We start from the raw sequence: 12,660 nt of genomic DNA, 5'->3' as shown, positions 1-12,660 counted from the left end.
CAATGGAAACATATGGTACGCTAGCTTTGAAGGGTGGGATTTGCGTCTTATTACAAAACTATATATATATATATATATAATCTATCTCAAAGTGCAATTCCCATGTCTCTTAATGTTTCATTTAACAATTTCTAATCTTCTAAATTTTCTAAGCTTTGTTTGAGACTCAAAATTCAGCTAAATTTATTATTTTTTGGTAGAAAAGTTTGTTCTTTTATTTAGAAAAATCTTAACGCATCCTATATTGAAAAGCATGAGTTAAGATTAATTTTTATCCTCAAAAAAAAAAAAAAAAAGAGTTAAGATTATTTTTCAATCTATTAAATTCATCCATATTAGTAAATAATAGATTTATTCACTAAATTTTATATAATATATGTTATCTAGATATCTAAAATACTCAAAAGCTTTTAGTTGAGGAGAATAAAATTCAAATTAAGATGTAAAAGTGAATTTTGGGATCTGAGGACAATTTTACTTTAGAATCTAATTACGCAAATTTAACAAACATCCAATGTATATTTACTAAATGCCCGATATACATATTTTTCTTTGGATCCAACACATGGTTGTTTAATTTAGATTAACCTCTATCTTGTACTTAGATTCATGGGCAGAATTCTCAAGGATCTCAAAGTACCTATCATAGAAAAATATTCTTATAAAATACATAATCGAGTAGATCTTTTATGCAAAATCTACTTTAAAAAATCAACGCATATCTCGATTCTCTCTCCCCGTTGCTTCTTAATAACATCTGTTCTGCCAAATAATTCTTTTCTTTATCAAAATTTTAAGGTAATTTTATATATAAAAAAAAATTCCAATGTTGTCAGTTTTGCACACTACGCCACTTTCAATGTTTCATTCTATGATCAATCTCTGTACATCCTCGTGGATTCTTTTGCCCTGCCATTCTGTTTCCTCATGGTTTAGTGGCATGCATCATCCGTAGGATAAGAAGCTAATAAACAGAAGTTTCTACTTCTTTTATTGTCTCGAGAGCTTAGTTATTTCACTAATTGCTTTGCATTTCTTTTTCTATTTCAGAGTTTGCTCCCCCTTCTAAATTGTACCAAAATAAATAAATAAACATCCGGCTTGACCTATCTCTCAGACCAATGTTATCCAACTCTAGAATCTTGATACACATGTAAGAAAAAAGTAGACTCATGGGAGCAGCAGCCCCACCCATTTTATTTTGGGTACAACCCCACTTCTTTGGACACCGACCTCCAACTTTCCCTTATCCTCTCCCCTTCTCAAGCCATATTTCAGGCCATCGCCGGCACCGCCCTATTGAAACTGCTCTACACCCCTTTCAGAGCATGACCCCACTCTTCCTCTTCTCTACACTCCAACTCTTCCTCATATCTATCCTCTTTGCATTGCCATTAGGAGGAGGATAAGGGCAAATTTCTTCAAGAAATGGAAGGAGGAGCCAAAGAGATGAGGAGGATCTTGCTTATATCAGAAAAATGGAGAGCTTCGTGTTAGGATGCTGAACATGCAAAATAGTTGCCAAACATGTTGGGTAGAGAGATTGTGCAAGAGCCTTTCATTTTCGAGATGGCCGATGTGGCGGGGATCCAAGCATGTACCACTCTCTGCAGTGCAAATGATACACCACAGAAGATCCAAGGTCATAGCCAGTGGGCCACACTGACAGCAAAATCAAGTACATTTAACCTAGATATATGGATTTTTTTTAAAATATATTTTTTTTAATTTATTTCTCAATCTACCCCCAAATCCAACTTATTTTTCAAATTATCCTGGTTGTGGTTAGTTGGCAGTAACGTGGCAATATTGTATATTGAAGATGCGATTTCGGACTTAAAATCGCATGTTCAGATGAAATGACATCCCATAGGTAAAATAAGATAAAAAATATAATCATATGCAGAAGATGTGATTTTAGATAAAACCGCATCTTCAACATAAGATTTCTCCTGCTTTTTTTTCCTTCTCCCGCATGGTCGGCCTTCCTTCCTTTTTTCTTTTTTCCTACTTCGCCCTACTGAGAAGCGCGAACGGAGGGCACTAGCAGTCACTGATGCTCGTATGGAGCCGTGAGAGCTCGGATTCATTGGGGCTGGGGGAGAGAAGGGGAGGGGACGGCAACAGTGTAGGGCCGCGAAGGGTGTGGGGGATGGTCGCATGGAGTGCAGGAGGCACGGGAAGCGCCCGATGCTAGGGAGGGGAGGAGAGGATTTGGTGGTCGTATGGAGTCAGGTACAGCTGGGACGACAGGTGCAGTGTGGATGATGATGGGGCAGAGCTGCATCCTACGCCTCACGAGGCGGTCGCGGATCGTCGGAGATGCGGGGGGTGGCGGGAGGAAGAAAAGGAAGGAAAAAAATGAAAAAAAATTATTATATTATAATTATTAATAATTTGAATAATAATAAAATATTATTATTTTATTAATAATAAAATATTATTATTTTTTATTAACAGTAAAATATTATTGTTTGATTAATCATAAAATATTATTTTAGTAATAATAATAATAAAATGTTATTATTTTATTAATAAATAGTAACATTTTATTATTATTATAAATAATATTTTATTATTAATCAAATAATAATATTTTATTATTAATCAAAAATAAAAATATTTTATTATTAATAAAATAATAATAATTTATTATTATTCAAGTTATTATTATTAATAAAATAATAATATTTTTTTCTTCCCTTCGCCTCTCTCGACCCTGGCGAACCCATGCCCTTCCATCCCCTGCCTGCACCTCCTATGTCCCATCCTCCATCTATGCTCGTGCCAACTATTAGCGCTCCCTCATTTGCTTGGTTCCACCACCCATTCTTTTGCTCACCCACGATACCCCGCCACCATCCCCTCAACCGAGGGAGATAGAAAAACCCCTTGATTCTTCACTTACACAATATCATTTTTATATATTATTTTTAAAAAAAATAATATTTTTTAATTATTATTTTCGTCTCTTCTTCCTCACTTATTTTTATTTTTTTAAATATTTTTTTTAAATTTTTTAAAATACTAATTTATTATTATTAAAAAAATAATATTTTTATTATTATTTGAAAATAATATTTTTTAAATAATATTTTATTATTAATTTTTTAAAATATTTTTTTAAAAATAATATGTTATTATATAATAATATTTTTAAATTATTAATAAAAATATTATTTTTTAAAAAAGAATATCTAAAAAATTTTGATTTCTTGAGCAAAAATAATAATAACATCTTATTATTATTTTATTAAAATAAAAATTAAAAATAATAACAACATTTTATTACTATTAATAAAAATAATAATATTTTATTATTAATATTATTCAAATTATTATTAATAATAATATATTATTTTTTTTTTCTTCACTCATCAAAATATTTTTTTTTTTTTTCATTTTTTCCTTTTCTTTCTTTCCTTCCGCCACCCAAGCCCCCACCCAAAGCGCCCTCTACAATCCACGGCCGTCTCGTGAGGCCCAAACCGCAGCCCCACCTCGCTGTCATTTACACCGCACTCGCCGTCCCCACCGCACTCGACTCTGTGCGACCACCACACCCCCTCCCCTCACCCGATCTCGACGAACCCAAGTCCCTCGACTCCAACGCCACCAACCATCCTCTCCTCCCCAACCCTAGGTGCCTTCCGCACCCTACGCAACCCGCCCCCTGCCCGCACCACTGCCATTCCCTCCCCTTCTCTCCCTCAATCCCAATGAACTCGAGAATCCACGACTCTGTGCGAGCAACGACAACCACCCGTGCCTCTCCATTCGCGCTCTTCGATAGAATGAGTGGAAAAAAAAAGAAAAGTCGGCCGCACGATGCACAAAAAAGAGAAAAAAAGAGTAAAAAAAATCACATATTAAAGATGCAATTTCACCTGAAATCATATTTTCTACGTACGATTTTATTTTATATTTTTATGGGTGCCATCACACTTGAAATCACATGTTGAAGTTTTTATGCGATTTCAAGTCTGAAATTGCATCCTCAACATGCGATTTCACCGCATCACTATCAAGTCACCACAACTAGGATAATTTCGAAAATAAATTAGATTCGGAGGTAGATTGAAAAATAAGTTTTTTAAAAAAATATTTTATAAAAAATCCCCTGGATATAGTCCCAACAACCCAAGATCCTAGGAGGGGCAGAAACAGACCTAACCTTTGACAAACCCAACGACCCCCCCAACAAAACACCTTGATACAAAGTGGCTTTCCCAGGATACAGCAATATAAACAAACAACATGAGAACTTTACAAGGTTATATTTAATGATGCAATGGAAACAAACAACATGAGAACTTTACAGGGTTATATTTAATGATGCAATAAATCACGCGAGTATTAAATCAGAATCCAACTTCCTTATAACTGGATGCATCAGCTAGTACAACCGAAAAACTATATGGTGCTGTGGATGCATTGGAGATGGGCAATTCTACAATGAAGATTCTACAAGAATATAATTCTGGTGCACATATCATTATATATATATATATATATATATATATATATATAATGACAGGATTAACGAAACATTGGCAGTGACACAAATCTGCATGCCCATGGATCATATGATCCAGGAAATCATTAAAGCAAACAAAAATGTTTTGCTGACACTATATATACAGACTTGGTTCTCCGTAGGTAACAGCAGAATTGCAAAGCTAGGAGTGTAATTCCACCTTCTTTGCACCCCGAATTACTTGAAAAAGAATTTCCAGATTTCTCTTTCTGAAGGTTCAGCAACAACATGGATACCAAAATCACCTTCCTCATCCACTAGGGCTTTCAGCTGCCGAGCTCCACCACTCGAACCAATATAGTTCTTCTTTGCAGCCAAGTACAACACTCCATATGGTGGCCGCAGGCACTGTATCAATAAGATATATGAACAAGTGTTGTGATGTCAAATTATGACTCCATGCATGATATACCATAAAATGCTTTCCAAATTTCAAGAGACAAGAGTTCAGGATGGCCCAGCAGTTGCACTTGCACCCCTTCTTCATTTGGAGAGGTTCAGCCCCGGAGGTGTTTCTCCAGTGTTTAACATGGGTAATTTTCTCATATGGTCTTTTTAAGAAATGATTGGTGATGCCCCCGCTGTTTTTCCCCCGGCCCCACCCCCCGATGAAAAAAATTCAAGAAATGATTGGTGATGGCCCCGCTTGTTGCCGCCGCCCCCCCCCCCGGATGAAAAAAATTCAAGCAAATAGGATACAGAAGGTATTGCTTCCCCTACCTGCTCTCACATCTTAATAAGAAAGCATACCTAATTTGGTCTCTAGATGACTGGCTAGAGATAATTTAGCCATATGAGGGTCTATAACAAATTTTCCTTCTGTTTTGCTTCAGCAAAAATGTCTGAAGGCATCTGGCTAATATTGACACAGTAAGATGAAATTAAACAATTAGTTGCTCCCTCCCAAGAATCAGTAAAATGTTAGTCATAACCATCAGAAAAGATGGTTGATCTAATTAATAACATTCAACATCCACAGACCATGCTGCGACTGATCAGAATCTATTATGCTGATCAATTGGTACATAACACTGGTGAGTCAATTAATTAAAATTTCAACCAATGGCCATCATGGTTTCTGCTCAATTCAGGAACCATATCCAAAAATCCCCATTTCATTCATTTCATGTCAGCAGAAAGACTAAAGCAAGCCTGAGAACTGGAATGAGATGAAACATAAAGAGAAACTAACCCTTTTTATGAGAGCATATAGCTTCCGCAAAGAGCTTGCCGAGTAAGGGATATCAGTAATTAATATAATGTCATATCCACCATCACCAGGGTCAGTCTCATTTGCCCTCTCCCATGCACGGCTTCCAGAGAGTTTCCTTGACCTCCTAGAGGAGGTTTCATGACCAATGATGCTCCCATCCTGACTGCTACACCCTTCCATGAAATCATCCTCGGAGAAACCAAGGCCCATTCCAGGTGCCAGCTCAAACCCATCACCCTGCACCACTGATAGGACTGTGTGGAGCTCTTCCCAATCCCCAGCATAGAAATGAACATCATGAGCCAACTGTTGCCGAGATGGAGTAAGGGGGCTTTCTGGTTGGCGGCTCTGCCTATCCTTTGCCTGCTCAAGATTTGCAAGGACATTGGGTATGGTTTTGCATCTTATGGTTTCAGCACTAGGATCTTGAAAATGCACTGTGGAAGCACCCTGAAATAGTTAAAAAGAAGAAACTTCAGATACTGGATGTCACATACAATATCACAGTGTTATGACATCAAACGGAAGGTATTTTTGCCATGGAAGCAAGACTTGTCCTAAATGATGCCTATCATAACTGCTTAAACTGTACAGTCCAGCCTAACAAATATGTGGAAGCCACATGCCACTTGGGCATCAGTGCAGGACATATTGCATGGATGTTTAGTTCACCTTTCACCTAGTTGTCTGCAGAATTAGGTCAAACAAGCATATAGTTCAACAACTTGAAGAGGGAACTATGCTTAAGTCAAGCAGGGTGAAAAGATACCTTCAGGCAAGCAAAAGTCCCAGGAAGCCCATAACCACAACCAAGCTGCAGCAAAAAACCAGTAATAAATTTTAGATACAATGTGCCCGACAAAATTGATAATCTAAAAGTTCACAAATATCATACGCAACAGAAGAACATTCTGCATCATGTTCTTTCATTAAGAAATAAGAGGGTCACAATGTATTTAGTTTTGATTTTGACTGGAGCTTTTCAGTGATAGATCAAATATCAATACTCTTCTTTCTCAATTAAGTCAATAATTAACTCGTTTAGTATTGTAGATTGGTGACTATATCACTGGCCCTTGCAAGGAGACTTCTGAGGTTGATCCATCTTTGGATAATGGTCCGATGACTCATTTATTCCCATGACGAGCATTCAGTTGATAAAAGCTTCACAAGATTTTTGCGTAAGCAAAAGAAGAAAACAATTGAGGGGGAAATTCGTTGCCCACCTGAAATGAAGGGAAGTTTGTTCTCTATAGTTACAGGAACAAGTCTTACTGCACCAAACGGGAAAATAGGAAGAATTCTTACTACAACAAACACGCTAATGGGAACAATTCTTACTATACCAAACAGGCAAGTAGTTATATCTGTACAACAATGCAACACCTATCCCAGAAATAATTTATGAGCTATACTAAAGTTATGGAAGGAAATGGTGGAGTAAAGACTGAGAATTTGTTCAGAATTAAGGAAAATGGAAAGGACTTAGTTATACCTAACCAATTTGGATTTACATTAGGAAGGCCAATCACTGAGATTGTTTTTCATTAAGGCAACTATACAAGCTTTGGATCCAGCTCTCCTATTAAACAGGAGGAGGTGATAGAAGTTTACCGGATATGAATGGATGAGTTTCAGAAAGTCCTGCATACCAGACTATAAGCAAGTGGTATTTGAGACTAGCTTGCTTTCAAGTTGCTGTTCTTGTAGTAGAGCTTCACCTCACAGGCTCACACTATCAAATTTATATAAGCTGGCTCTTGCTCTTCAGGATGCCCAAGTCAACACATATATAGAGTGCTGAAAGGATAAGTAGGCAGATGCAAATATTCTATTAGGGATCAAAATTTTGAAGCATAAAAACACATTAGTCAATGAAACCAGAGGTAAGGGTTCCAGTGGCTACTTGATCTGAATCCTATTGAAACTTGACCCTCTATCATACAACACTCAATAGATCACATCTATGTCCAAAAGTGGGCCCAATGGTTTCCATCTTAGGTATGGATCAGTCAGAATATGCCTTCACTTAAACCTAGAGTGACAGTTAGTACAGACATTTCAGTTACAACTAGACCAAATCTGGACATGAACTGTTCACCTAAGTTTTAATTTTACTACACTCCAAAAAATTGTACCTTGCAGATAAAAGTCAGCTAAACGTGAAGGAAAAGAAGGGGTGTGGTGATGGGGAGCACCAACATCACTAAAAGTCTTAGATGATAATCGTACACTGTGATTTAGGTTGAAACCATAGCTTTCTTTATCACTGGTTTTATGAATATGCTTTCTATGTGGCAACCACGACCATGCAACCTTACCGTACTAAAACCTAAATTTGTGAAGGGGTCACCCACATTTCCCCAGATCAACCCCATGCCCTAAAAAAAACTATTTGGGAATGCTCAGGTTCACACACACACACACACACACGTGTGTGTGTGTGTGTGTGTGAGAGAGAGAGAGAGAGAGAGGAGGGAGGGAGGGAGGGAGAGAGTTATTCAGTCCACAGAATAATGGCAATTTAGTGGAGTAAAAAGACCTTATCAGTAGATGGATAATCGGTGCTGTTGGTCTGAGTAAAGGATTCTTTTGCACTTCCTAGGCGATGATCACCATATTTATGAGAACTAGGGTCTTCTATGGTGTTATGTCACAAAGAACACCATAGAAGAGTAAAACATATTTGCCCAAATAACACTATACTTGGGCAAATAGCAAGTGAGGACATGGTAAGCTGAGAACATGTAAAAACAAGAGCCTTATAACTGGTGCATTACATAACAGAATAGAAATATTTCTTTACTGGTGAATGGTTTAGGATCTAGATCATGTTTATATGTCAGTGTCAGCTGCATTACATCAGCTCAAGGAACTTATAGTTAGTATTGGTTTTATATTCTAGTTTAAATTGTATCACAGCTCTACAAGTTTGGTACATGAAGATGGATGATTTGAAAATGCTTCTATCCATAGGATTTTTTCCCTTTTGTAAGAGAAAATTATGAATTAAATTTCGCAAAATCCACCCACATCATATACATGAGAAATATGATACCATGGCCACTTTACTAATCAACTTAGCTCATCCTTTTAGCATCATCACAGTAACCTAATAAACAGTAAACATGACAAAACTGAATTAACAAGCAACTGTATAAGTCTGCTGATTGTAGAAAAACTGTAAATTTGATCTGAGGTTTGAGTATTCAATTACCCATGCAATATCTCGTTCTTCTCCAAAGCAACAATAAACTGAACCATGCAAAGATAGCAAGGTCCTTGAATGAGAAAAATTTAATGGAATGACTGATTAAGACATTGTAAAGGCATACCTCTAGAATACGTTTGCCTCTAAAGCTTAATTGCCCATCACGAATCTCATGCTTGAGAATATTTACAAGATCAATCGAACTCTCCCAGGATTTCAGAGACCCTGCAACAACAGAATTAACATAGGGGAAATCACATCTACTGCCAGCCCAACTAAGTATCATTTCATTATAATTAATAAATAACTAAATGTTCTGTAATTCTGATCACCAGAACCAGTACGCTCACCTTCAGTTTTTGAAGATAATGTCTCAGAACTAGAGAGTCCTAAAATATCAGGCACACTAACTCTGCCCTGAAACACATTCAACTTTCATCATAAACTCCTATTAGGCATAGATTTGATGTAAACTTGTAGTATCAGTTTAATTTGTTAACAAACGGTACAGTGGAATTTTTTCAGTATGGCAATTCTTAATGACAATTAAATCACATTCAGTTGAGTCATGTATTACCATAAGTTAACATACTCTGTCTAACCAGGATGGGAGACTTTCATGATACAGAACTTGATCCTCATTGGCAGATATCAGCAAAATAGGATTTTTGATAAACATGCCTAGAAAGATAAGAGACTAAATTTGAGGCATGTGGCATACCTTGAAGACATTGAGGCCTTGCAAATCAACATTCTCTCCAGCATACTTGTAGGGGTGAGCATGCTGTGTGATAGCAAATGAAAAGTATTTACTCAATTGCAAGGAGAAATAAATGGAGTTGTACTTACCCGGCTTAATTATGCTTTATTAAGTTTGGAACCACAAATGGTATGTATGAAATGCAAATAAACCGAAGATACCTAAATATCAATTGATACTTTGATAGCACTTGCCAATGACAGCCTGCACTAAATTAATGATTCATAAAACAAAAGAAAGGACCAAAAGCCCCAGTTATATTTCTTCAAATTTAAAGTCAATCATTATTTCTTCTCTATTTCAACCAAACGTTATTTGCATAACTGTAATTAACAGTGTTTTGCGGTTGAGAAGAATTCAGAAGCTAGCACGTCTATCATGGAAATTGAACTCTATCTTTTTACCATCATATATCCTTTTGCACCAATTATAGGTTCAGATTAACTGCAAATGGAAACAACAATGATAAAGTGGCAAGATAGACAACAGAAACCATCGAAACATATTCACCAAAGGGAAAGATACCTTTGAAGGAAGAATCTCAACTGCCGGAGAAGGAAGAAGTATGTCTCTTTCAGAAATTAGATGAGCACCATGGCCTTCCCTATCATGTAGTAACAACCCTGACCAGCACTGTGCTAGGATTGATGGTGCCCGCATTGCTTTTCTTCAATCTTCTTACAATTAGAAGCTAACCTGCCAACATCACCAACTTGAAGTAAATCATGCATGCAAATGCTGACAAGATTCAAGGCATAAAACAACCTCTAACAAAGTTTATGAGCACAAATGCCCAATAAGAGATAGATTTCATCTAAATTGGATGAGATTCTTCAGTTTTCCTACCTTAATCCCAGAGACAAGTCAAGAAGCATTTGATAATTAAGACGCATCCAAAAAAAAAAATGATTGTTGATTCCATTGGAAAAAATCATATTCTGAAGGATACCCTAAGAAAGGTCAATTCAATTTATCAATAAGTAAATGCTGCTCTTTTTCACAATAGTCAGATAAATCCTAGGAATTCCATCATGAATCACAAATTGGAGTGCACAAAATAAAATCTTGATCCAGAAATCACAAATACAAAAGTCAACTAATAAATTAACAAAAACCAGCTTCCAAATTCACAAGTAACAAAAAAAAGCTAGGGAAATCTCCAAAGCAAGGTCCTTCCGAGAGAAATTGAACTAAATTCTTCAATAAAACACGAGTTTTTTAGCTACCAGTGGCAAAAATATAACTGAAACCATCAATAAACAGCTAAAGATGCATGCGGTACTGAAATCTCGAGAAGATCTGAGGAAAGAGCGCTACCTCTCAATAGGCAATGCTGTCAAAGGGAGATCCTTCGAATCCAATTGGTAACGCAAAAGAGCTCAAAGAAACCTAAACCTTATCCTAACCCTGAGTTGGACCTACAAAGCCCGCGACTGGAGCCCGAGGTCAAAGTGGAGAGTAAGTAGGAACAGAGAGGAGGAAGAAGGTTGATGAATGCTTACTGCAAACCCAAGCCTCCGAAGTTCTAGAGGTGACCCCGGGTTTTCTGGATAATATCCAAAATACCCCTCCACCCGATCTGGTGGTGAAACGTGATTCCCGCCTCGGAAGAAGGAAACGGCGGCGCCGCGTACTCGGAAATCGACGCAATGGCATTATTGTTGTTTATCAAGATGCTGGGCCGAGTTTGTTCATCGCCTTAGTCGGTCGAGCAACGGCTTGATTTATTTACGTGAAATCATTTGATAAATTAAATTACATGAAGAGTGTTGATAAACCAGATCTTAGGTTTAAATTATTTATTATTATTATTATTATTTGGACACAGTGTGGAGGAAAGCTTCCAGCCATGAGGAGAACTGGGAACTGGTCATATCTTTACAACAGTTATCTTTGCAACAGTTTGGAGATTATCTTTATATTATTATTATTATTATTATTATTATTATTATTATTATTATTATTATTATTATTATTATGTGCCGAGTTTTTTTTGCAATAGTTTGGTTTGGCTTGAGCTAACAACAAGAGAAAGATGAAGGAGAACTGGGTCTAAGTTATATCTTTTGCATGAAAGAAAAATTAATCCTCTTTTGCGATATCAATCATTGGATTGCACTTTACATAGATCTCCAAGCACTTCATACTCCTCCATTCATTCATCTATATGGATCTTGAAGCAATCATTGTACGATTCAGTTGCAGATCTATGCAAAGGAAGATGAATCCTTTTATTAAAAAAGAGAAAATTAAATGAACACCCCCTTAAGTTTACCTCAATTTCACGACACTCCTCAAGTTTAAAATGTCTCAATTAAAACTTTCAAATTATCGAAGTGTATCAATGTGCTCCTTCCGTCCATTTAAGTGATAACGCATTATATTGTCTTTCGAAAAGATGAAAATGCCCATCCTCCCTTCAAAATTTGTTAGATGCCGACCCTCCTATTTCAACATCCGTCATTTTGTATCTCTTACTTTTGGTGATTGTTTCCGACGAGATTCTGGTGACGACCTTCATCCCACTCTCCGTTTCGATCGAGCAGAGCTCCTCCCTCATGCACAGTGTGATAGCCTCTTGATTACCTTATTTCATTCGTGAGTGAGCCCGACGTCTTTTTTTGCCGGTAATGCATATTTAACAATTTATTTTATATATAAAATCATGATTATAGTGATTATTCTATTAATGTATTCTCTATAGTGGCCGACTGATAGTTTTAGAGTTTTATGATCATAAACCAATACTTTTAGAGTTTTTTTTTTCTGATTTTTGTGGTCCCTCTGTCTCGTATATTTTGTAGTTCTATTTTTGATATGTGTGAGCATGACAAATGGGATCCAAAGAAGCCTTCCATAGTCAAATGCCATTTTCTTTTCAAAAATATTTCAGTTTAGCCAAGCAATGTTTTTTAGTATTTTGTGTCTCTTGTTCATTG

At 36.6% G+C, this 12,660-nt stretch overlaps 1 protein-coding gene across 2 annotated transcripts; it reads right to left on the bottom strand.

Annotated features, from left to right (window-relative positions):
* Positions 1 to 4,557: 4,557 nt before the first annotated feature.
* LOC105034288 (uncharacterized) lies at positions 4,558 to 11,279 on the bottom strand. 2 transcript variants are annotated; one of them, XM_010909373.4, is made up of 8 exons: positions 11,039 to 11,279; positions 10,247 to 10,417; positions 9,683 to 9,745; positions 9,312 to 9,393; positions 9,086 to 9,186; positions 6,520 to 6,564; positions 5,730 to 6,200; positions 4,558 to 4,885 (listed from the first exon to the last, which is right to left on the bottom strand). In XM_010909373.4, exons 2-8 carry the CDS (start codon positions 10,379 to 10,381, stop codon positions 4,715 to 4,717), a joined length of 1,068 nt encoding a protein of 355 aa, XP_010907675.1. In that variant the 5' UTR covers positions 10,382 to 10,417; positions 11,039 to 11,279; the 3' UTR covers positions 4,558 to 4,714. The 2 variants fall into 2 exon arrangements, with proteins under 2 accessions (XP_010907675.1, XP_010907676.1); XM_010909374.4 differs by having other exon boundaries at positions 9,312 to 9,378.
* Between the last annotated feature and the right edge of the window lie 1,381 nt (positions 11,280 to 12,660).

The sequence above is a fragment of the Elaeis guineensis genome, chromosome 8 (genome assembly GCF_000442705.2).
Source record: "Elaeis guineensis isolate ETL-2024a chromosome 8, EG11, whole genome shotgun sequence".
In the NCBI taxonomy this organism is placed as follows: Eukaryota; Viridiplantae; Streptophyta; class Magnoliopsida; order Arecales; family Arecaceae; genus Elaeis; species Elaeis guineensis.
The sequence above is the reverse complement of the archived record's forward strand: the minus strand, read 5'-3'. Positions and strand labels throughout refer to the sequence as shown.

Excerpts from the sequence above, each read along its gene's own strand:
- LOC105034288 (XM_010909373.4), bottom strand. The coding sequence starts at position 10,381 with ATGCGGGCACCATCAATCCTAGCACAGTGCTGGTCAGGGTTGTTACTA. Across the intron at positions 6,565-9,085 it reads GAGGCAAACGTATTCTAGAG|CTTGGTTGTGGTTATGGGCT; the intron begins GTATGCCTTTAC and ends TTTTTGCTGCAG. Across the intron at positions 6,201-6,519 it reads GGACTTTTGCTTGCCTGAAG|GGTGCTTCCACAGTGCATTT; the intron begins GTATCTTTTCAC and ends TAACTATTTCAG.